This window comes from Protopterus annectens, chromosome 9.part0, assembly GCF_019279795.1.
Source record: "Protopterus annectens isolate FY-2018-M chromosome 9.part0, PAN1.0, whole genome shotgun sequence".
NCBI lineage: Eukaryota > Metazoa > Chordata > Ceratodontiformes > Protopteridae > Protopterus > Protopterus annectens.
This window is the reverse complement of record NC_056743.1, coordinates 642,421,303-642,448,019: the sequence shown is the minus strand read 5'-3', so window position 1 is coordinate 642,448,019 and position 26,717 is coordinate 642,421,303. Positions and strand designations below refer to the sequence as shown.

The 26,717-nt window shown below is 38.6% G+C and overlaps 1 protein-coding gene across 1 annotated transcript in view; it reads right to left on the bottom strand.

Moving 5' to 3' along the window:
• Positions 1–26,717, bottom strand: part of CFB (complement factor B) — a 2,501,566-nt gene that overhangs the window by 2,099,724 nt on the left and 375,125 nt on the right. Inside the window, exon 6 of the mRNA XM_044082138.1 lies at positions 14,387–14,560. Coding sequence (XP_043938073.1) covers positions 14,387–14,560 — 174 coding nt within the window. The remainder of the gene's footprint in view (positions 1–14,386; positions 14,561–26,717) is intronic.

Genomic DNA, 26,717 nt, shown 5'->3' with positions numbered 1-26,717 from the left:
TACTACATGCACTAACGCAAATGTTAATGAGACATTTCGAGGAACAGCCTATGTGAATTAGCCATACGATCTCCCTCCCCAGTTGCCTGCAGTAAGGCATTTACACAGCTGAGCAATTCAGAGAATCACCTGCTGTGTAACTTACATCAGCTGGCCATGTTAATTAGCAAGGTAAAAAGTTCACAATATCCCATAGCTTCCAATGTGTGAGATCACGCTACAGGTAAGTGCTGGGGAGTTTAGCTGCAAGATAGTGGTGGTGTGTGTGTGTCTGCATGTGTGAGTGTATGCAGAGAGATGAGCAGCCTCAGGTGTGTGTGTGTGTGTGTGTGTGTGTGTGTGTGTGTGTGTGTGTGTGTGTGTGTGTGTGTGGCTGCGTGGGTTGGAGGGCTGACATACTTTCACTTCGCACTCCCCTAGACTAATGAACAGATACACTAGTACTTTGGGGTGAGGAATACCAGACACTAGTGATACTTTTTATATAATGCCCTAAATACACTTACAAAAGATTCAAGCCTGTACCATCATCATTTGCAAACAGCTCTTTAGCAGATCTTTAACCTTCTTAACTTTCACTAGATACAGGGATCCTTTTACATATTACCATAAGTTTTGAGAAAAAGTAAAAATAAAGGGTCTGAGTAGGGAAGTTTCAAACTTTGTACCTTTGGCACACACCCAGCTACTTAGCAGAGTGTGTGTCCTCTTCACTATCACTAGACCCAGGGGTACTCAACATATCACCTAAATAAAACAAAGTTAAAGTAAAAGAGGGAAAAGTTTCAGACCTTCTACTCTTAATATGGGCAGCAATTTGACAAGTCCGAGCTGTGCTGTAACCATCTATGCTAACTGAGGAATGCTTGTGTTGAAGTGTATTTTACATACATAAGAAGTATGAAACTCTAATGTCTGTTATTATTATCTGACTGCAACAGTCCATGAATCACAGCATGTACAAGAGGCAACATCGGGAGCATTCTTTAAAAACAGGGACAGTTTAAAACCTTTACTTAGACTCACTTAAAAAAGTTAATAGAGCAACAAGTCTAGTATCATGTGTGCACTTCATGAACAATAAGAATAATGAAACTCTAATGTCTGGCATTACTGACTGACTGTAAGGCTCTGTGATTTAGAAGGGCAGGGACAAATAAAAAAGCTACATCAAGGCTGTACATTAATGGACAGGTAAGATATATACTGGTGTGTGTGTGTGTGTGTGTGTGTGTGTGCGCACACGCGCGCATGTGTCCACACGCAAGTGTGCGGATGCATTTGCATGTTTCTGGAAGAGTAAATGGGGTGTCTGTGCCAACAAAATAGGCCATTCACGGTGCTTATCACAGAAAAGTGCTGACTTGCACTTGTAATTACAGGTGATTCAGAGACATGCAAATTAGCAGACAATGAGGTCTTTCCTCACTGCAGCTAACACATCCCTGAATCACATTTTCCTGCATCATGGAAACAGACTCTTTGACTGCAGGTCTTTACCAATGATGTTGGAGGTTCTTTCAGGGTGTACTATATATAATTAAAAACACCCAATGTTGACTGCCAAAACATTGATCTCATATGGTCAAAAACATGAAAGTCAACATGCTAGTAATACATGTGCTGCGAAACAGCCTCAATGCATGCAAAATGCTTTTTTTTTAAACTTTACATACTAACTCCAAGATCAAAAATAAACAAGGTAAGGGCATATTTCCCAATCCCAGGAACTGTGCAGTCTTGCACACCTGTCAACCATCTGCTTAGTTAATCATATGCGGTCAACTAAACAGTTGTCATTAACAAACACATTCGATAAATCAAGAACTCCCATATAAATTTTACATTTGTTAACCAGATAAACCCAATGCAAACAAGTGTTCCTTTGCCTGGATGTCCTAAGCGTCCTAACCGTCTGAGCAAATAATTTGTTCAGAGTCACATAGTAGGCAATAGAGGTGGAAGGAATTAAACTCTGTCCCTTGACTACAAGAAGCAACTCATTAGCAACTCGTTCTTAGTCCTCTGTCCTGTCAGCCAATGTTCTAAGCATGAAAGAAAAACTATTCAAGGTGAAAAATGAAGGACCAGGACTCACACTTTGCCTTTATAAAGATGGAAAAGTACCCTTTCCCCTATGAAATAAATATACTAGCAAATTAAATGGAAACAAAGTTAGACATCATGTTTTGTTTTAAGCTGATTTGAAAAATGAAAGAAAAATTGACTGCAGTGATGTGAAGAAAGTTCTTAGTCAGGGTCTATAAAATGTACTGATTAATAACAGCAGGCTTTAAAAAGAGCATAAAAACACATTTTTATCAGATAGAATGAAGGCTTGGCTTATTGTGCCAAATAAGAAGTTCTTATATCAGTGTACTAAAGCCTGAGAATATACACGCTGCAGTTTAGTCAGTTAAAATGTCCGCACAGGCATTGTAGAACTTTTGGGTGGCTTTGTTGCAAATGTCCTTCTGAAAGCTATTCGTCTGGCTCTGAAAATGATATTGGTCTAAAAATGCACTGAGTATATTCGAGGTAAGACAGACTTTCCACTATACATACCAAGCAAAATCAACTGGCTTACTTTATTTTATTTTTAAATGAGAAACCTGTGGTCCAGAATTAACAAATATATGGCTAAGAAAGGCAAATGCCTCCTTTTTCCTGTAGCTGCACACTTCCAAAATAGAAAGAAAAGAAAACAAGGTCTGATTTTTTTTTGCAACTTGCCTTTTTTTCCTAGATGCTTCCCCATTCCCATGTCAGCTCATCAACAGCCCCACCCAAACCATCCTACTCACTCACCTATACGCTTCTCTGCTGCACATATCAGCCTGATTGGAGCTTGAGGAGAGAGGAGACTGATGGAAAAGCAGTGATTTAGACAGCCATATGGATGTAGGATTTTCTAGTAACACCCTGCTACTGTGTATACATCTAAATCCATCTGCACTGCAAGAGCATTGCTTTCTGTGATCAAGTGCACCCCTTGATCCACAACACTGCATCACTGACAGCTAGGTACATGTAGTTTTCTAGAACCTACTTTAATAAAAAGCAGTATAATTAAATCTGGAATTTTGAAATATATTTTCCATTAACTTTGCTATGTTCACAGTGATTTGTATTATTTGCCATGGAGTTGTTTGCTATTATTCTATAAAAGCTTTGAAACTGAGCTTGTGGATTTTTCACTGTTTCTGGTTAGTGAATACTGGCAGTATTCTGAACTGCAGCTGCAGATCAGTTCATTACTTGTAGCAGCAAAGTGGCACAGATGGGGATAGTAACTGAAAGTTATGCACTTGCCATAACACTTTATGGACAAGATGGGTCATTTCTGGTAACAGCAGGACTACGGCCAACAGGTGTTAGGGTAGCTTGGTACCTAAAACTTTCTCAGGCAACTGGTTCCCTCCTCTTATCCCATAATGCATAGACTTTTTATAGCGTACAGTTCATTTAAAAAGTATAGTGGGGGAAAGGGTAAAGCAAGCTACCTGCGCTCACAGTTTAATTATTCCTAGTACAAGGTTGCTTTATCTCAGAGAAAGAGACAGTTTGGACCTTTCCATTATTCTTTATTAGCATGACCTCTGAATAAAATCTGTTTAAAAAGAATGGTGTTGAGATGCAGTCCCCTCATTGGAGGTGCACAGGGACAGGGGGTCTTCCTCCCAAGTAAAACATTTCATTGAATTTAGTATACTGAATTTGATTTCTATGTATGTGCATAGAAAATGAAGGTCATATATTTAGCATAACATTAGATCTGAATGACCAGGTCCATCATTACAAACAAAAGAACTAAAGCCACAGGCCTTTGACCAGCTCAGCATCTGAAACTTTTCCAGACTGCTTATCCCTCCCTTTTTACCCATGATGCTTTACAAACTAGTTTCCTCTCCAAATTTCAGTTATGCTACACTAAGGTTGCTCAAAATTAAAATGCACAGCCACCTAGAGTTCTCATGACCATGTCTGCAATGAGGCAGGAGGAAGGAGGGCGGGCACACAGACAAAGACAGAACTGCTCATCCAGATTTAACATTTTGGTAAGCACATAACTTTTACATCTGGTACGGAGTCCCAAGCATATCTTCCAGGACTACCCATATTTTGAGAATATATCTCTACATATACCTACTTATCCCTACTAACTATAGCCCTGAAAGAAGGCCAAGGGTCAATTTCATGGAAGTTACATTAAGATGTAAATAAGGTATACACCTCACAGTAACTTTTTCAAATTCAGAGACAACCCTATTGCAGTACTTTTGCACATCCAGTACCAGAAAGGGCAGTCTCTGTGACCCTTTTGCATGCTAATAAGGCAGTCTGGGAAAGACATATATGCCATGTGACTTCTCATTGGAATTGCCTGTGAGAATTGCTGAGCTGTGTATGTTATCAATGAGACTCCTTACCTTACCAGGTCTTTCCACCCCACCTGTCCTTACCTCAAATGGCTCAATCTGTACTAAAAAGAAACTATCATCCTGAAAACTAAAAGAAAGGCATTCCAGCACTGTCCATCGCTAAGGAAAAGGACTGCAAGGTCTATATCTTAAGTGTAACTGTTGTGCTAATATACTGCTTAGCTGAACTGGGTCTATGGCTAGCCTACGGTCCATAGTAAAAGATAGCTTAACAGTCTTAGACTCCTTAGTCAGGCTGCTGTAATAAGTAATAAAAATAAGCATTCTACAGTGCATACAGCCTGTATAACACATTCCCCCCTGCTTACTTCATCTCACATTTGCTAAAGAAATAACTAATATCTGTACAAAATTCAGGTTAAAAGCTTGCTTACTCCCAACAGTCAGTAAATTGTCTGGCTAAACTATAAACTTTGTTTAATACAAAACTGAGTAAAACACAGCTCACTTTCAAAAGAACTGAGTCAAATTGGGTAAATTGTAGCTCACTTTAAAAAGATCTGAGTAAAATCAGTGTAAAGTTGTATTTTTTAAGCCTGCATACTCACAGACCCTGAAAATCCTTGTAGCTTGGTATAGCCCCACTCGGGCTTGCTCTGCACCCCACCCTGCCCCCATATTCCATCCACCCCCCCACTAGTGCTAAATTTAAGCCCAATAAACCACCCCCCCTTACATCCTATCACAAATAACCCACACCTCCATACACCACCCCTTCCTCCCAACAACCCTCTTAATTCTCCACCCACATTCCTTACCAAGTACCACTACTATCAAGATGAGACCAATTATGTTCCTCTCAGTTATATTGCCTGGGCTATATCTCCTCACCATCTATGAAAACCAGCCCTATCTTGGCTTTTAACACCCCATATCTCATACCATCTCTGCTCCCACCTTGAGTGAATCAAACCAACCCCTAGCTCACTACAAACCTATCCTCTCCAATTTTAACCACGAACTAACTAGACCATGGTTCATCTCCCCCAAAACTAGATATTATCATAAAATAATAAGTAAAGCACTGAAACTAATAATCACTGCACAATTTACTCTGATGAGGGATGGGGACATCCACCCTAACCCTGGACCCATCCTTCCCACAAGCTCCCAGCCTACTACCACCTTCAACATATGATCAAATTCAAGGAAGGCCCCCTAACTCTTTCCTGACTTGTCACCTAAACATCAGGAGCATTAACAGCAAGGTCCATAAGCTTCATGCCCTTCTAGCTACCTACTCACCTGATGTGCTATGTCTTACAGAAACCTGGCTAAAATCAGGAACTAAAAATGATGAGGTTATCCCACAGGGTACAACATACTTAGACTAGACTGTAACACCAGGAAAGGTGGAGGAGTAGCAGTTCTGTTTAAAAGCACAATAGATGTCACACTATCCCCACAACAGCCCCCCTTGTTCAATAATGCAGAAGCCCTAATTAGCAAACTACAGCTTAACGAAAGTAAATCTATACTCATTCCCTGCATTTTTATCCCCCCAGGCAACAATGCAAATACCATAGAATACTTCCTCCAATGGTTTTCCAACACATACCCCATGAAACTATGGTGTTAGGAGATGATAATATTGACTGGAACAATTGTTCCTCTGAATATCCCACTACCCATATAAACCTTCATGGTTATACCCAACTTATTTCCTCACCTACCAGAATATATAAATCCAACTACAAAGACAGCATCCTGGACTGGATTTTTATCAACAATCACCCAGACCTGTATAACACAGGTACCCTCCCAGATGATATAAATGACCACTTACTCACTTACATCATTAAACATAAAGTAGATAACCACCACCAAGTTCTATAAAAATCTATCAGAAACAACAAGAACTTTAACTCCACTGACTTTCAGAATGAACTCAGAGCATGCAATTGGGCCATACTTAAACAACTTCCACATGATGATGCTGTAGTCTACTTTAATTCTAAATTCTTCTCCATTCTAGATTCCCAAGCTCCTATCCGCACCCTCAGAGCTACAGCTAAGATTGCCCCCTGGCTCTATAAAGTAATCAAAACCAAAATCATAGCAAGATATAAAGCATGGGACAAATAGCGCACCTCCAAAGACCCAATTGACAATATTAAATTCTGACAACTAAGGAATGATACCAGGAAAGCCACACTGTTAGACAAAAAAAATTTTATCAACACCTTCAGCAAAAACCCCAGAACAAACCTCAAACATTTGGGCAGGCATAAACAAACTGCTCTACCCTGGCCAAACCTCCACCCCCACCCCCTGAACTTGCGACCTTAAAACTCCAGAGGAAACTGCCAACATCATTAACAATTTTTTAAATAAAACCATCCATTTACTAGCTAGCAAACTACCCCCCCCCACCAGCTCCTTTCAAAACTCCTCCACAACCACTATCCCACTCCCTTTTGCCTTCCAACCTGTATCTACATCCACCATCCGATCTCTAATTAACAAACTAAAGCCCACTACCTTGGCAGCTGATCTCCTCCCACCAGAATATTTACAAAAAGGGTCAGATGCCATTGCATACCCTGTCTCGATCATAATAAACTGCAACTTGACTGAAGTCACTATCCCAGTGGCCCATTTTTCTCCGATACAACCAACTTCTAATAACCCACAAAATACTATATCAACCCGAACAAACACCAGCACTAAATAAGATCATCAAACCATACAGCAACCTGAGGTCACTATGCTCTGCTGGCAAACTGCTGATACAAACAACTAAGAGCATAAATGTGGCTGGGGACACTATTTGCCAATTCAGTAGGCAAAACTTGGAATATGCTACCTGCTGAACTTACTCACCAATCCTCCTTAACCCAATTAAAAAATGCCTCAAACTACACTTCCAATAGCATTGGCAATGTCCCTGTTTAAACCCCAACTAATCACCACCCACTGTTCTTGCAAACTCTCCTTAAGCATTTCAATCATATACTCTAATAAGTGTATGAATTCTTGATGGGACTTAGCCCATAACTGCGTGTATTATTGTCTGAAACTGAAGCCGCATGATTTTGATGGTGTCTACTATGTTTTATCTAAGTTTGTAACCCTACTGAAAACTGAATATTATTCTTATCTCTAAATGTTTCTATTGTTCCTAATGTATTTGTACTCTGCTTTCTCGAGCTTTTCTCCCCGGGCCTCCACTGAAAATGGACATATATCCAGTCAGACTTTCCCAGTAAACAAATGTAAGATAAATAAAATAATAAATAAATAAATACTCCTGGCACCTCATAATAATGAATGTGGCTAAAAAGTAAGTGAATGGAGTTTACTGTTCAGGTAGCACTGGTTGGGAGTGACACAGAGAGAGAGAGTGTGTGTGTGTGTGTGTGTGTGTGTGTGTGTGTGTGTGTGTGTGTGTGTGTGTGTGTGTGTGTGTGTGTGTGTGTGTCAGTATGTGAGGGGATAAAATGCATGAGTGCATGTGTGAATGTACGTCTGGCTGGGAGGTAGTAACTGGGTGGGGATTATTGAGGATGTAGAGATATGTGTGTGTATGTGTGTGTATATATGCGTGTGTGTGTGTGTGTGTGTGTGTGTGTGTGTGTGTGTGTGTGTGTGTGTGTGTGTGTGTGTGTATGAATGCATATGTGCATCCATTTTTGCTTTAGCCTAGAAGATGATACTGATGATTAAGGCTGTGAGGTATAGTTTTTGTGGTAAAAGGTTTGATTCCCTCAAGCCAAATTCGCTAACTGTGTGACTTCAGCAAGTCACTTAAGCAGACAATGCTTTGGGGCAACTAGAAATTTGGACTAAGCTCCTCAATGGCCCCCTGGACTGTCAACCTACTAGCTGCCTGTGAATGAGAGTAGTTATCGTATAAAGTAAGGAAAGTGATTGTAGTAAACAGAAGTATTATTACATAAGACATTTTATTTGTGTACGAGCCTTGTCTTCCTTGTTTTGTTGAACGTTGACAGGATACTTATTATTTAGCTGTGAATAAACTGGAAAACAAAGTCTATAAGTTTAAAGTTAATATTTTTAACTATGAATATATTTTTTATTTAAGTAGAAAAACTGATAAAAGCACTGCCACAAAGAACTGGCTCACACACTGTGTCAGAAGTACAAAATCCAATGAACAATGAGTAGAGGAAGACATAGAAATGGCTGCTATATCCAGTTTAAAAACTTTTACTTCAGTGCACAAACAGTAACACAAGCGCTTTTACCAAATAGGCATCATCAGGTGTATCAAAAAGCACTAACAAGTACACACCATTTATACAAACTGAAAATCACATAACATATATTTAAACTAAAAGAGACATAGTACATTTAAAAACATAATGAACATTTTAAAACACAAAATATATATATTTATAAAAACAATGAAACAAGCTGCATACCTTACTTATAATATTATATTGTTAAAACTCTCTCTTTAGGGGTCTCATCTTTAATTTAGGTTTTAAAGGAACAGACTCATTTAGTCCATGCCCTGCATCCCCCCTCAACCTTACCATCCAAGTGGATTCCAGATCTTCAGTTCTATTACGTATATCCCCTTGTCTCACATTCTCATAGACTCTAGCAACTACTAAAAACTGAAAACTGTGAGTGCAGTCAGTGTTCAATAATACTATTGCACTTGTTAATATGGTAAACATGCTCCCTGATGCGTTCTCTAAAAGGACGATCAGTTTTACCAATTTAGAACATTCTGCATTTCATACAGTGAGCCAAATATACTATGTGTGAAGTATCACATGTAGCATTTATTTTAAAAGTATATGATGTACCATAATCAGGATGTTCAAAACTAGAGCTCGTGTCAATGTATGTGCACCAATTACAATGTCCACAAGGTCTAGTACCCTGTGAACAGTGATTACGCTGTGTATACTTAGGATAGCATAACCTACGTTTCAATGACTTATTGTTCTTAAACAAGAATCTAGGTTCAAAATCTATAAATCTGGAAATTTCTCTGTCTGTAGTAAGAACTTTCCAGTGTTTTTTAATGATTTCAGTATAATTACTGATATCAGTAGTATATGTCACCTTAAATCTCAAATTTGTGTCATTGGATCTCTTCTGTCTCCTAACATACTCACTGCTGCCAGATGAAAAATATTGTCGGGCTTCATTTTGTCTTTTATTAGTGACATTAACCACGCTACTTTGAATTATATGATCCTCATAGCCTCTCTCCCTCAAGTTCCTAATGGCAGTATCAACCTCAGCTGAAAAATCAGTATCCCTTGCTTTTAATCTAGAAGCCCTATACAACTGATTAGGGGCAACATTTCTGAATACATAAGATGAATGAAGACTGTCTCTATACAACAGATGATTGACATAACAGTCCTTTCTGTGTAATTTAGTATATATAACTCCATTCCCATCTTTTATTACTGATACATCCAAAAAAATCCACTGAAGTCTGTGAATGATGAAAAGTAAATCTCAAATAATGTGTAGTAGTGTTCACATAATCCATGAAAGCACCAAGAACATGCTGTTCCCCATTCCATAAGATAAAGAGGTCATCCACAAACCTACGGAAGAACAGAATATGTTCACTAAATGGCCCCCGTAGAATATGTTCAAATTCCCATACGGCCATTACCGCATTGGCTTAGCTATTGGCACATGAAGTGCCCATAGCCACGCCATTGCACTGTTTATATACCTGTTCTCCAAAAACATAAATGTTATGCTCAAGTACCATTTCAAGAAGTTTCCCCAACAGCTGAATTTTACTAGGACTATAATCCATGTGCTCCTTTAAGAATTGCATCGTACTATTGATGCCATCTAAATTTGGAATAACTGTAAATAAAGAAACTACTTCCATAGTAACAAATATTAAGTTCTCATTATTATTGGTTGTAGTATATTCATGTAGGCCTCTAAGAAAATGTTCAGTGTCTCTGAGCACGTGTCAACTTATCAAGACCTGGTCTCAAATGTTTCTCTATATAAATTGATAATGACTCAGTGCACCAGTTCCTTCCAGACACAATGGGTCTTAATGGTGGAGCTAACCTGCTCTTATGTATTTTTGGGAGACCCTGTATGATGGGAATAGTTGGTTTACTATTATAAAAATACACAGAGACTGCTGTCAAATAGATTCATCTCAAACAAACATTTGATTAATACTTGCACATCAAAAATAATAGTATCAGTCTGTGTACAAGACAGTTTATCATAAAAAGAAGTTTCACTCAACATAACTATCATTTTTGGATCATACTATACTCTATCCAGTATCACTATAGGTCCGCCCTTCTCTGCAGGCCTAATCGTGATACTGGTATTATTTTCTAACCCTCTCAAGGCATCAAACTCTTCTTTAGACAAATTCTGACATCTTTTATACCATTGATAATTATTAACATTTTTTACATTCATGTCATAGATATCTTGTATGCAAAGTTTTTCAAAAACAGCAATTAGCGGATTAGTTTTAGGTATAAATGAACTAGGTTTAGAAAACATGTTATCTGCACAAACAGAAGTGCCCATTGAATCATTAAACATAACCTTCAGAGCCAAATTTCTGGTGAACAGTTTTACATCAAAAATAACATCAGTAAAATTAGATTTACTAGTTGGAATAAATGATAAGCCTTTACTTAAAACATTCAGCTCATGTTCCGTTAAAGTTACATTAGATAGATTCATAACTAGTCCTTCTTGGCGTTCATAAACGCCTGCTTTATTGTATTTTGTGAGTTCACAGTACTTTCTAATTTCCATTTGTTGCGGCTCCAACTCCGTCCATGTTGATGTTCTTTCAAATACTGATAACTCTGCTCCTTTACTGGGAGCGGAAAAAGAAGATTGTAATGAGTGTTTGGACGAAAAGAATTGTCCACAGTAGTGTTACCATTAACAACAGGCGATTTACTGGATTGATGTACCTGTGCAGTTGTAACAATAACTTTCTTACAAGCTCCTAAGTCTTTAACAGGAGCTTCTTCACAGACAAACGTAGATGAACTTTGCCCTACTTCCGGCCGTTGAGTCACCGCATCACGACAAGTAACAGACAATGTAATACTGCCACTGGTGGAGGAACAGCAGTATTATGCTGTTGTCCATTGTTGCCAGAATTACTGTGAAGATCTTCACGCGGCCAAGTGCATACATTCCCCAGCCGAAAATTGGTTCGATCACGGCAGATTTTACTGATCTTCCCTTTTTGTAGTTTGGATTCATACACCAAAAGGGAATCAGATATTTCTTGGACATAATGATCTAATATGGTCTCAGGATAAATAGTTATAAGCTCCGAATATTTTGCATTGGCTGCATCAACAAGTTCAGAAATTTCTCTATCAGCTGATTGCACCAACAACTTTAAATAGCTAAAACTTGCCTATATGTTAATTTTCTGCCATTCCAACAAAAGTAATTTGTCATCATTGTTATGTGACGGCATTTTTAAAATACACACACTGTCACTCCACTCACAGTTTTCAGTTTTTAGTAGTTGCTAGAATCTATGAGAAATTGAGACAAGGGGATATACGTAATAGAACTGAAGATCTGGAATTCACTTGGATTGTAAGGTTGAGGGGGGATGCAGGGCATGGACTACGAGTATGTTCCTTTAAAATCTAAATAACAATATAATATTATAAGTAAGATATACAGCTTGTTTCATTGTTTCTATAAATATATATATTTTGTGTTTTAAAATGTTCATTATGTGCTTTTAAATGTACTATGTCTCTTTTAGTTTAAATATATGTCACGTGATTTTCAGTTTGTATAAAAGGTGTGTACTTGTTAGTGCTTTTTGATACACCTGATGATGCCTATTTGGTGAAAGCGCTTGTGTTACTGTTTGTGCACTGATGTAAAAGTTTTTAAACTGGATATAGCAGCCGTTTCTGTGTCTTCCTCTACTCATATTTTTAATTTAGTTTGTTTTTGCAGGTGTGAAATGGACTGTGTTTGGGATACACCAGTGTTTCTAGCACTTAATGCAGATGAATAAGACTATAAGCGGTTAAAGAACTGTTTCTCATACTACAAGGTTTGGTTCCCTCAGTTCCTTTTGTCTTCTGTGTTACATTTTAATAATATATTTTCCTGTACATTCTTTATACCCTCAAGCAAACATGAAGGGACATTTGTCAGGTTATAGAGTCTCCATTATCTGGAGTGATGAGAAGATATTTCTGGATGACAGCATCTCTGGAACATTCCCACAGAAAAAGTGTGAGGGAAAACAAGTTGCATGACATGGTGTTGTTCAGGGATGTAGAGGCCACAGCAAAGGTTACTCATTTGACAAAAGAGCTTCCATATTACTTACAGACAAAAGCATGAAGCATCAGTATACAGCAGCTGAGTCTGCTATAGAAATGGCCTCTCCAGGAATATGATGGGCAATCGGCATCCTGTTACAAGAGACAATTCCCATACCTTCACTACTTCTCAACACAAGGGGAAGGAGAGAGGTCCCCCCACTTGTTTATATACCAAACTACTGCCATGCTGTCAACATGGTTGGCACCTTGGGGTAAGAAGTCCTGAAAAGCTTCCAGAATGGGAGTAAGTGCCCTCATGTCCAGAACACTGATGTGTGAGCTGGTCTCTATACGCCGTCATACACCTTAGAATATCTGCCCTTGACAATCCCTGCTCAACCTAAGTCAGAAGCATACATGTTGATAGCCATTACAGGAGTGGAGACCTGGAATGGGATACCCAGAGCTTGGTTTGGATTTTGGAGTCACTATTTCAAATGCAGTTTGCAAGCCTTGGAAACTGTAATATGTATGGGATCTGTTAACTGGGACCGCTAAACTTCCAAAGTCCACTGTAGAACTCTCATGTATAATATAAGTAGCACGAGTAATCATGTATATTGTTACTATGAGACCCAGTATTTAGACTTAATATTGCTGTGATTGTTAGAGACTAAACAATATGAACTATCAGGTTTTGTGAGGGAAAGTTCATTGAGTAATACTAAACAGAGTAAACAGAAAAAAATCAGTCAGTAGACTAGATGTATTGAATAACATAGCCTGAGACCATTTTTCTGATTCATTCTGTATCAAAACAAAACTGGACAGGCAGCTACTTTGCAGAACAATGTTACCTGGGACCATTTATCTGATACTAGCTCAACGTGTAGTAAATGAAAACAGGACAAACAGCTAGTCTGAAGAGGAGTGTGGGTAAAAGGGAGGGGCTAGCTGCTGAAGAATGTTTTCGATGCTGAGCTGACTAAAGGCCTGTAACTTTCTTTCAATTTTCTGATACCCTGTTGACCATCTACACCTACCCTCATATCAACTCCATTGACTCATTTGTTACCTGGAAGCAAGACAAACATGTGGCCCATTCATTCCTTGAGGGACTCACTTGGGGGAGTCAGCATCTATGCATCATAGATCAGGCTTCCCCACCTTGCTTGTACAATTGCTGCTTGCAAAATATGTTCTGCTGCCACACATGGCAACACCATTATAGGCTGTGTACCACTGCAGAGTATGTTCCCTATGCTCACTTCTGTGGTGACACACATTTTTTGCCAAAGAGGTGAGCTAAGCTGTCAATCTTACCGCATGATTGGTGAGTCAGTGCCATCCATTCAATTCCATCCTCCCTACCTGGTTCCAGTAATGCTTGTAGTACTAATAAAATATGGGTCCATTTGGGGAGTAGTTAGGGCTTTATCCCTTTGTGCAGCAGGGACAGGCACGGTTTTAGTCCTGATGTTGATGAGGATGGATGTCCGCATACTATATATACCTTTCAATTCTGTGTGACTTTTCAGCAGTTTTATAGTGGCTAATGTTAATTCAAACAAGCAATATTTAAGAAATAAAATGAGAAACAAATAAGATACATGTGTTTTATTTATCTATGTTTCACTGTTTGATACATTATCTACATAATTACCTAATCTTAATTCTTACCGGTCTGATTTTCCTTACCATAGCAGGCAGGCTCCGTGCCAGTCCACTGCCTTGACTCCTCACAAATCCTTTCTCGGGATCCAAACAGATTGAGCCCTTTTTCACACTTGTATGTCACCTTATCTTCAATCATGTAAGAAGATCCAGATTTGATTGCACCAACTGGTACACCAGGGCTTGGGCAGTCTCCAGCTATGAGAACACATGAAAGCAGGAATAAGCATAATTACGTGTTAAGGCTACTATTTATCTATTCTGTATCTAGATTCTATAAAGAAATAAGACTGCTTTAATGTACAATTTGACATACACAATAGGTGCCACATTCTGTATTTATTAAACAAGTATAAAACAACTTATTACACTGATCGATATCATATGGGCAACATAAACATAAACATGCCATTGTGATCTTGTGTAGAAGGTTTAATGTGCATATTTTAAATTATTTATTTAAATTTTGAAAATGTCAGTGTAGAAGATCTTAGAAAAATTAGTCCATAATCAATTCTCAGACTACATAAATTAATACTGCCTTTCCTCTTCCAAGCAATATGGTTTCTGGTCCAACCACAACACTTCCACTGCACTTTGGATTTTCACTGATCATACTGTTTTAGCTGTGGACAAAAGCCTTCTTACTGAAGCCATAATTATAGACCTTACCAGAAACTTTGACCTGGTTGACCACCCAATCCTATTTATCCACCTCACTGGCACTGGGGATTAGCTCTGATGCTATTCTCTGTCTCCAAAATTGCCTATCCAACTAACATTTTTCAATAAATTTTAACAACAGTACATCAACCACTACTCCCTTACTTAAAGGAGTCCCTCAAAGCAACATACTTGTCCCTCTTCATTTTTCCATTTTTATACATAGGTTTTACACTCAACCTTCTCCAACTTCCAATCTTACTATATGGCAATGGCATGTCTATCTTTTGCTCTAACCACACAACTCACTCAATTCAACAGGAACTGAAAAACTACTTCTTCGCCCTAATTAACTAGCTCAATAGCAAAAAAAAATTACTTAACTCCTCAAAAACTAAAACTATGCTCTTCGGATCCTCCTTTAAAAGGTAAAATAACCCTAACTCACTTCTTATTCTTGACCTAATGCCATTGAACAGGTTAACACATTCAGATATCTAGAAGTCTGGCTTGATTCCTCACTTAACTTCCACTATCATCTCAAAAAACACTGAAAAAGATAAACTCCCTAATCTTTTGGGCCAACAAACTCCCTTTCATGTCCCGTCCAACAAGGAATGCTATTCATAAAGGGATTCTTCTAGCCCAGCTTGAGCACTGCCTTCCTCTTGTAGTATCTGCCTCAAAAAGAAACTCTTACCACCATGCAATCAGTCTCACTCCATCTGTTGCTTCATTACCCTTTCTTTAAAGTATGAACACCACTGTCTTACACTAGCCAACACCAACTGGCTGCTGGTTCAGAAATGGGCCAAACTACTCCTTGGCCCCCAACTCTTCCATCCCCTGAAAGGAAAATCCTGCCATTCTCTTTCCTCTAGCTTACTTAGACAGCCTCTATCGTATAACCTTTGATTTCATAGCTACTCAGGGCCTGCCTTATAAGCACCTAAAACCAAACTGCAGTGCTTTAACCACTGCCTTTCTACCTTGGACCAAAGCTTTGTAGAGATCTTCCCTCAATTCTTAAAGAACTCTAACTACTCCTCCTTTCAAGCACAACTTAACTTTTCACAGCACAAGCTGCTTGTAAATACTCTGCTTCAGATCACATAACCAAGTATTACTAATCTCTAACACATACCGTTTATCATTTTTCACTACAGCATCTTGACTCTGACTCCCAATATGTCACTACTCTAACTGATGTAAATACTGCACATAGTGGTTTCTGCTGACTGCCTTCTTAAATCATTTTTCTATTGTATATTAACTATACCTTTATTTTTACTGTGCTCTTTTATTGTATTTTATCCACTTGATATGTGTTCACATTCTATGCTGAGATTGAAATTGGTCCAAATGGGATCAGTGCTCTACCCCAGTTAAACTGTATAAATAAATAAACAAACAAAACATTTTAAGCAGTGGCTCCTTTACAAGTCATCATGGAATGAAAATGTAGTGAACAAAGAATAATCAACAAACATGTCAATACTGTGAATACATGCTACAGTGTTAGATGGTCATTTCATTCAGTCTGCTGTCTCAGTCTGTTGCTGTTTTTTATTGAACAATGAACTGAGGATTACTTGTGTAAACAAGCTTTACAATCCCTCCAACCATTATTTCACTTGCTGCTTTGAATGTATCAAATTAGGTATCTGGACTTTTTAATTATTCAGCATATTGTCATTCATTTTTGTTAAAATGCCTTTGAAATTTTAACTTGCTTGTATTCAGTCCCACTAATCCTAAACTAAATAAAGCAGACAATCCTGACTATTAAGTGTACTGTGTAATTGGACATTTTCATACATTTAGAATTCATTTAATGGTTACATGTTAAGGTCTGAGAAAAGTAATTCAAATTATGAGTGCAGTTTATGTGAAGTGTTGGAAGGAGTGTGTACAGATGCTTGCAGGTGAGATGTAGACATACTGACAATATTAAATTAGGATATGAGACATCTGGGGCTATGAAAACACTAATGAAGAAATACGAAGACAAGGACATTAAATGGCACATGCTAAACTGCATGAAAATACCTTTGGCTACATGTAATTTTACTGGATTATTGGAAAGAAGAAGTGCAACAGACGAAGTCAGTAGAAAGGCTGTTCTCTTAGTGTATACAATTACTTCCAGGCATTCCTTTCTACCAGCACTTCTGGTCATGGTTTCTGACATGGTTTTATATAATATAGAAATATGAACTTGTGTGCTTGTATTCATTCAACTATGCTGTAGTCCTGTATATCCTGATGTAGTTTACAACATAAAGAGTAGTGGTGGATGTCTGTGCATCGCATGATCCTAAACATTTAGAGCCATCTGTTGGTGTATTACTGTATGTTTTTCTGAACAGTCTGTGCTTATGCTTTGAAAATATATCATTGTGTCTGTACGGAATGTTTACTGATATATCTTGCAAAGAATATTACCAAGCAAACCAGATTTAATATTAGTGAAATGTGCAGATTTCCATTTGTGGACGACGAAAAAGCATAGATGTGTAAGTAAAAACTTACCATAACAGTAAATTTTCTAATAGATCACCATTACAGTAGCCAAAGCTGAGTGGGTTATACCCTGGCTGGGATATGACCATCTGTGATGTCCGAACAATACCCCACCAAACTGCCATCAATAATGTGATGTGCCTTACTATCCTCAGTCAGTAACTAAGGAGTTTCAGTCCACAGTATTGACTCCAGTAGGAGATCGTCACTTAAACAGGAGTAAAATTTCACAATTCCCCCTAAGAGCACAACAGGAACATGCTCTATAACCTGGGAATGGAGTGTATACGTCTGTCCACCCCTAATGTGATGCCTTATTACACACTCCAGAGCAATATGTCTCAGTTTAAGACTTCTGATACACTCACACTTACATAAATTAAATCTCACACATACAAACACTTCTGGAAAAGCCTAACACAGATTTCTGTGTCCCTTCCCCAAAACAATACAGTAACACACTGCCACCAATCAGAGCATCACATACCTCTTCAAAGGGGTGTCCAATTATTAAAAATTAGATATTAAAACAGATATTAGCAAATGACCTAAACCAGCCAGGCTTTTGGTGTGTCCGGTGAAGTTATCAAAGCAGGTATAGGCACTCTTAAATCACTAAAGAAAACACTGACTGACCAGCCACAATGTAAGGTAATAAAAAAGTATTTTGACTTTTCCCAGTTAGGGGGCGCCACAGCAGATGACTGGTCCGCTACTGACTGGCAGTGATTTTAATAAAAATATTTAATAATAAGCAAAATGATTAAAAATATACAACAGTAATTTACAATAAACAAGCATAACTCAATTACCATGAAAATTAAATTAATACTGAAGGACAGAAATCCAACATTTAGAAAAACTCTAACTGATTAGTTATGATTTTCCTGTCTGACTAAAGAACTCTCTCCCTGATCTAAACTAAATTATTACAACAGAGCAAAGGCAGGCTTACAGTTCTTGGTGAGTCCTTTTGGGCATCCACTGCACAGTACAACTGTGAACAACTGGCAACTGTAACTGGCTGTTAACTGACAACGGACTTCAACTGTCTTCAGCAAGCTCTTTTATAGACAAGCTTAACTGTCACAACTGTTCCAGTTCTAATTTTCATTGCATATTTTGAAAAATCAACCAACAGCTCTTTACTAAAGTTCCTTCCCGTCTTTCAGCCTCTGACAGTAACACATAGCAACTGTCAACATTCTGATGACATCATTTGCAGATTAGCTGATTCTGAGACAGTCTGCATTTAGGATCTTCTTCACAAATATGCGCAGTTACAAATGTAAAGGAACACTGCTCAAGTCTTTAAAACATTATGTGCAAACAAATTATAAATCAACATGTAAGAACTTATTTACAATATCATAGCTAGTCATGCTGGCATATAATGCACAGGCCAATCTGAAATTATGTACAAAACCTTCAGCCAGACATGCTAGCACAGATGACAGTATCTAATTTCTTCACATTTCTCCCCCAATATGACTCATGCATGGTTTTCAAGTGACCCTTGAAAAATGATGCTTGAGAAAAATGGGTCTGTCTGGGAATATCAACCCACTCCTCTCCTGGGCATTTCATTTCCATTGGGATTACTAACCCCAGTGAGGTGTTCTTCTCCTTCTGAGGAAACCTGGATGAGAACAGCCCCCGCCCCATAATTTGAAGCATCTACTTGCACAACAAATTCTTTACTATAATCTGGGATGACTAACACAGGGGGCCCTGCCAAATCACTTTATGTTTTTGGAATGCCCGTTGGTAATCCATGGTCCACACTACCTTATACAGTTTATTTTTCCTAGTTGGGTCAGTAAGGGGTGCAGCCACTTCACCACAAATGGGCACAAAATTTCTATAGAGCCCACTGTCCCTAGAAATACTCTCACTTGCTTTTTAGTTTAAATAGCTTTCACTTTGACCAGTTCTGGCCTAATCTTACCACTCCCCACTCTGTGTCCTAAGTAAGTAACCTCTGCCATACCCACCTTACACTTACTGGGTTTAATGGTAAATTTTGCCCTTTTAAACCGGTTTGCAAATGCCCATAGCATAGTCTTTAATGTAGAGTTTAACCTCTTCACAAGACCATTAGTCTGCAGATAGTAGGGACTGATCTTTAAATGTTTCACCCCACAATGCTTCCACAAATAAGTCAGCAAGTCTTACATGACATTGGTACCATGGTCAGTCAGTATCTCCCTTGGAAAACATACCCTGTAGAAAAGTTCTAGCAAAGCACTTGCCACCTTTTCAACATCAATATCATCTGCAAAAGGAATAATAGGAACTATAAACAGATGTGACAGACGGTAGGCTCTAGGCTCTATCAACTGCCATACTACCTCACCTTCCAGCCCTCCCTTAGTAGTCCCTTATCCTTGACCCTCAGGTGCTTCCTTAGCCCTCTCCTTCAAGCTTTGTAATGTAGGGTCCATAAGCTGAGCCTGTCTCAACTCTACATTTATGACCCTTTGAAGCTCCCCTTCCACAGGAAGCCTAGTAATGTCCAACAGTTGTACCTCATTGTCAGTCTAGGTATTATCACTCACCTCTGTCCTTGCAGTCACTGTGTCCAAGGGAACATCAGTACCTACCAGCAGCTGTGGCTCACTTTTAGACTTACCACTACAGGACAGCTCCTTTTCCGAAACAGCCAACGCACCAGTCCCAGCTTCAGGTATGAGATCCATGTGTGTCTCCCCCAGGCTACCGGACCTATATGCCTGTCTCCAAGCTCAACTGTGTGTCACTGCATGTACACAAGGTACTGCATCATCAAAATCATTCTCTATCTGGACACCTGCAGGAATATCCTCCAACACATGCACCTGCTTTCTTCCTCTTCCACCCTCTCAGTCAAGAAGAATCTTAACCAAACGTATTTGGAATGGGTTCCCTCCCAAAGCTACTGGACTGGACTGTCCAAGCAAGTACTGCTCTTCTCTAACCACTGCAAGCCTCACAATGGTTATATCAGAAGCTGTCTCTCTCTCTCTCTCTCTTAGCAGTAACCTGTTTACCATCTACTAAGATAAGATAAAAATTTTGGTGATAGTTCAGGACTCCTGTTATTTCCAAACAACTTATCACTGGCAATTTGTCATCCTCACTTGCCGCTCCCTCCCCTTTTGTTTCTCACCTTGCCTCGATGGATATTTGACTGTTATGTGGCCCCTCTGGTTACATTTGAAACATCCAGTCCCTAACTATGCACTTGGACTAGTAGTTTCCCTAGTTACTGGTGCACTCTGTTGGAGTGGTTTAGACTACCTCCATGAGTTCCCTTATGGCTATGTGCAGCACTGGGTATCCCTTTCTTATGCATTGGAACTCTGCATGCTAAGTAGAGATCCCCCTTTTCTCCCCAACTTCTCCTCAGAGTTACACTCTTGGTCTGCTAACCAGATTCTCATGTCATCAGGCAAAGTATCGCGGGCATATTCCTTCACCAAACCAAAAGGTCTGCCAGTCCTTCAAAAGTGGTGACCTGACACACACTCAACTATCTGTGAAAGTAAGTACTTAGAACAAAAATATAATCACATACACTTTCATCTGCCTTGTGTCTATGTTCATAAAACTTTTTTCTATAAGCTTTAAGTGTTAGTTTAAAACAATCAAGAAGAAAGTTCTTAACTTTATCATACTTCAAACAATCTATATCGGGCAATTTTGACATGGCCTGAACTGCTTTACCATCAAGTAAAGGAGTCAGGAGCCGAGCCCAGTGCTCACGGTCAACATCATACTGTCTACAGCGTTTATATCATGTTATCGAAAGATGAAAATAGCAAATGCTATTTCATCGGCCTCAAAACATCTAAACATGAAAATATCGAACATTCAGAACAGCGAATTTTATCTCATGGAAAAAAATTTGCTGCTCCGAAACACAGACACACAACACAAGCACATCAAACAAATAGCAACCACACACATACACTTAAATTCCTACATCTAACACTACACTAAACATACACTACTATCTACCCACTAACCTTAACCCAAATCCTAACCCTAAGGTCCGTCACTATCGCACACTCACCTAACCCGCACCCTAACCCTAACTCACTTAAACCGCCCCTAACCCTAACGTACAAACAATCGTACACTTACCTGAACCCAACCTGTAACTTTCCACCACAGTGCTAAGAATAGCGAAGCTACAGAAACGGCCAACTGAATTCTTTCCCGAGGAAAGAATTTGCTGTTCTGCAGCTTTGCTATTCTTAGCGTTCGCTGAATAGTGCTCGATATCAGAACATTCAAAGTTTTAATACTTCTATGTTCTGATACAGACCCTGTCTACATATCCTCTGAAATATATAAATAAAACTAACAAAGTCATCCCCATCCTATATTGAGGAAAAAGTTTACTGACCTTTACAGCTTTTGGGCTCCGGTTATTCCCTTCCCCACTACCTTCATGACCCTCTCAAAGGGTAAGAAGCTCCACTTCATGCTGGTACTGTTTCTCGCTTTCCTCAGCTTCTAAATGTCTCAGTTTCTCTGCTGATTCCAGTTCAAGATGTCACATTCTCTCCTCAGTCTCCAGTTCATATCAGTGCTGCTTCTCCCTTTCCTCAGCCAACAGTCGTTTGGCCTCCAAGCACAGTCTCTCTAACTCTGGATGGATTCTCAGGTCCTCCAAAGAAAAGATGGACTGTCCTGTCTTGGCAGGCTACCCATCCCAAATACCAAACTGGATATCCTCCAAACGGCTGGTCTGAACTGAATCTGCAACTAAGCTGAAATCATTGGTTCCTCAGTCAGGCTGGCATGCACCTGTCCTCTGTCTTCACAGTCCTTGGCCAACTGGTTCTTTGTCAGCTAATTATAATCTTCTGATGACATCTTTGCCTGCTGTCCCTGAGTAACTAACTAAAAATAAATAAAACTGTGGTGAACTGAGATGCTGTTTATTTACTTTGTGGCTGTCAAGAGTGCACACCTTGATGACAACTGCCCACAGGCTACTGAAGTCCAATTAAAAATCCCACATCACTGCCACCAAATAATGTGACATCTGCAAAATACCCCACTGGACTGCCAACAATAATGTGACAATGCTTACTATTCTGGGTCAGTAACTATGGAATTTCAATCCACACTACTGACTCCAGTAAGATACTGTCATTTAAACAGGGGTAAAATTTCACGATTACCCCTAAGAGCACAACAGGAACATGCTCTATAACCTGGGACTGGACTGTATACTTCTGTCCACCCCTAATGTGACTCCTTATTACACATTACAGAGCAATATGTCCCAGCTTAAGACCTCTGATACACTCACACTTAAATAAATTAAATCTCTCACATCCAAACACTTCTAGGAAAGCCTGACACAGATTTCCAGCTAATAATATGGTAGCATGCTGCCATCAATCAAAGCATCACAAGTCTTGTCAAATGTGGTGTCCAATTATTAAAAATTAGATATTAAAACAAATAGTAGCACATCACCCAAAAGCAGCCAGGGTTTTAGCGTGGTCCTTAAAGTTATCAAAGCAGGTATAAGCACTCTCAAATCACTAAAGAAAACACTGACTGACAAGCCACAATGTAAGTTAATGAAAATATTTAATAATGAGCAAAATGATTAAAAATATATGCATATCTCCCAAATATGCAACATAATCTAGAAGATTTAGGATTTTTGCCTGGAAATGTTTACATAGATATTTTTATACCCCAAGTAGACTCAAGATAAATTTTCCTCAGACAGACAGAGTAAATGTTAGAGGTGTGAAGGGAAAGAAAGAAGTAACTGGTAACATATTTTCTGGGAGTGCTGTGAGTTGGCAGACTTTAAGGATTTCCTGTGGGATGCACTGTTGGAGATGCTGAGTGGGCAGATTGGTCTGACGAGGGAGATGATTTTTCTGAGCTATGATGCAGAATTGGAATTGCCTAGACATGGTAAGGCCTTGCTGTGTCTAATAATAGTGGCTGCCAAAAAAGCAATTACTAGAAAATGGAAATCATAATCTATACTAACTATACTGAAAGTAGTGAATATAGTAACAGAGATAAAACAACTGGAATTGAGATCTTTAGAAAAGGGTAGGAGCAAACTATATAGGAAAAATGGGAATTGTGAGAACAATACATACAAGGGAGGAATGAGGTCTAAAATGAGGCAGGATTTAAATGAGCTATGTAATATCTGAGTGAGAAAGATTGGGTAGATTATAAATGATGTATAATGTTTGCAACTGGGAGTATGTCAGTATGACTTGTGATATAAAAATACTTGTGACTAGGATTATGTCTGTGTGGTTTGTTTTCATTTATATAAATGTATGGTTGCTTATGCCGTAAGTGATGATTTAATAAAGATGTTTCTTGTTTTAAAAAGGCAGCAATTGAATATTTTTTTGTAATTTTGCTTAGGTTATATGATAGATAGTAATATATGTGAAGTATAATGTTTGTTATGTTAATTTATTTTTATATGAATATAAATTTGCCTGTGTCACAAGTGATAATTTAATAAAGGTGTTTGGAAAAAAAAACAAATAGCCACATGATCAGAAAAAATAGAGTGCAGTAATTTCCAATAAACAAACAGAACTCAGTCACCAGGAAAATGAAATCAATACTGAAGGATAGAAATCCAACATACTGATTAATGATGCTTTTCCTATCTGACTAAAGAACATTGTCCCTGATCTAAACTACATTATTACAATAGAGAAAAGACAGGCTTACAGTTCTGGGTGAGTGCTTTTGGGTATTCACTGCAAAGTACAGCTGTGAACAACTGGCAACTGTAACTGGCTATTAACTGACAACTAACTTCAACTGTTTTCAGCAAGCTCTGTTATAGACTAGTTTAGCTGTCACAACTGTTCCAGTTCTACTTTTCATTTAATATTTTGAAAATCAACCAACAGCTCCTTACTAAATTTCCTTCCTGTCTTTCAGCATCTGACAGTACCACATAGCAAATGTCAACATTCCAATGACAGATCAGCTGATTCTGAGACAGTCTGCATTTAGAATCTTCTTCATAAATATGCATATTTAGAAATGTAAAGGAACACTGTTCAAGTCTTTAAAACATTATGTACAAACAGATTATAAATCAACATGCAAGAACTTATTTACAATATCATAGCTAGTCAAGCTGGCATATAATACACAGGGCCATCTGAAATTATGGACAAAACCTTCAGTCAGACAAGCTAGCACAGATGACAGTGTCTAATCTCTTCACACCATGGTCCAGCTTTTTAAAGCTTTAGGGCACCTTCACACACTATTACAACACAGAGGCTAGAGGACAGCCATATAAAAGAGGCAGTTAGGAGCCAAACACTTCAGAGTTTTTTGCTTCAAGAAGGGAGACTAGAGCCCTGAAACATATATGCTAATAATAGCCACAAGTCATACCATTAGCTGCAAACTATTTAAATGAAGACAGAAAGCAAATACATAGATATATATACATATGAATGCACTCCCTAGCAGTGTAAGTAAAGATAAACAATGGGGTTGGTGGGAGAGGATGGCTACTGCAACAGTGAAGTATTAGAAACATCTAAATAGAACAGGGAATCAATCAAGAATTCAGTAAACCCTGAAGTATGGTTCTTGCAAAACCAGCACTGGGCCTAGAGAGAAAAAAAAAAAAAAAAAAGATTTGCAATACTTGAAAACAGTATACAATGCAGACCAAGTTGATGCCTTTAGAATACTTCTACCCCTTTCAAACAGCAACTGAAAAAGTCAAAGTCCTAGGAGAATGGGCTTTGGTCTTGAAAGGATGTGTCTTGTCATGTTAAACATAACAGAAAGAAATAGCCTGTGACAACCAGACTATTTAAAAACTTGCTGACCTTTTTTCTCCAGTTTGTAAGATGCAACTAGCTGTTCAGTTTTTCTGAAGGGTTCTGTCCTTTTCAAGCTGTATCTGACCTGTCTGTGGACATCCAGATTATGCACCCCTCTCTCTCTCTCTCTATATATATATATATATATATATATATATATATATATATATCTTGGATTTCATTTAAAACACAAGCAGATTAATGGATTGACTCAAAGTAAACTATATGACCACTCTTCTAAGGCACAAAAGTTGGATTTGTTTTTAAAGAAACCCTGTCCTTGTAAAAAAATAAGGTAAGACTGGCTCACCATAAGGGCTTGTAACTCAGATACCCTTTGACCAGACATCAGAGCTATAAGGAGGACAGACTTATATTTTATGCACCATATATCTGCTTCATCAGCTGCTTCAAATGAAACAATGGTAAGCTTTTCTAGCATAAATCTGCGATCCAAAAGAGGAGTCAGCTGTTTTCTATATGGACAAATGTCTAAGACCCATTTTCAAAACCTGTTTAACCTGAGAACAAAATGGGGGGGGGGTGCTAAGGACAGAGAAGCAGAGAGTTGAGAAATGAATTTTGATGGAAAAATAAGCTAAGCAAGAGGATAGCAATTCTCACAAATAATCTAACACCAGAGGCAAGTTGCTCTTAAAAGGATACTGGTTCTTAGAATGGCACTAACTAGAAAATGTCTACCATTTACTCACATATGACTTTCTAGTAGCAGGTCTTCGAGCCTTCTTTACTACCTACTGCATGTCCAAAGAAAACATGTGCTTAAAAGGAGCCTAAAAGGAATCAAAGTTCTGTCACCTAGGTCGTTAATTACAGAGTTTCCAGATTAGCGTGTATCAAACAGCCATGTGTGTGAGTAGATCCAATCTGTATGAGAGCCTATGGTAATTGCCCTTGGCCAGTTTGAAAAGAAGAGAGAACCACTGCTGCCTGGGCTAAAATGGAGTTACCACTATAATCTTTTGTGATTCACTTGGGATCTTTAGAAGACCTCTGGTTGTTCATGGATAGAGCGGAAAAGAATACAGGCACATTCTCATCCAGGGGAATAAAAGGGCATCTTGTTTTCCAGGCTTGCTTGCAGGGGTTCCTGGAACAGAACTTGTTTAGCCGTGTGTTTTACAAGGAGGCAGACAGATCTATTTCAGGTACTTTCCAGACATGGATCAATTCTTGGAAGGCCCCTGAGTAAAGTTTCTATTTGTGAGGGTCTTTCTTTGTCCTGCTCAGCTTGTTTGCAATTACATTTTACTCTGACAGGATGTATGAAACCTGAAGAGTCAAACTGATCTCAGTAGCTG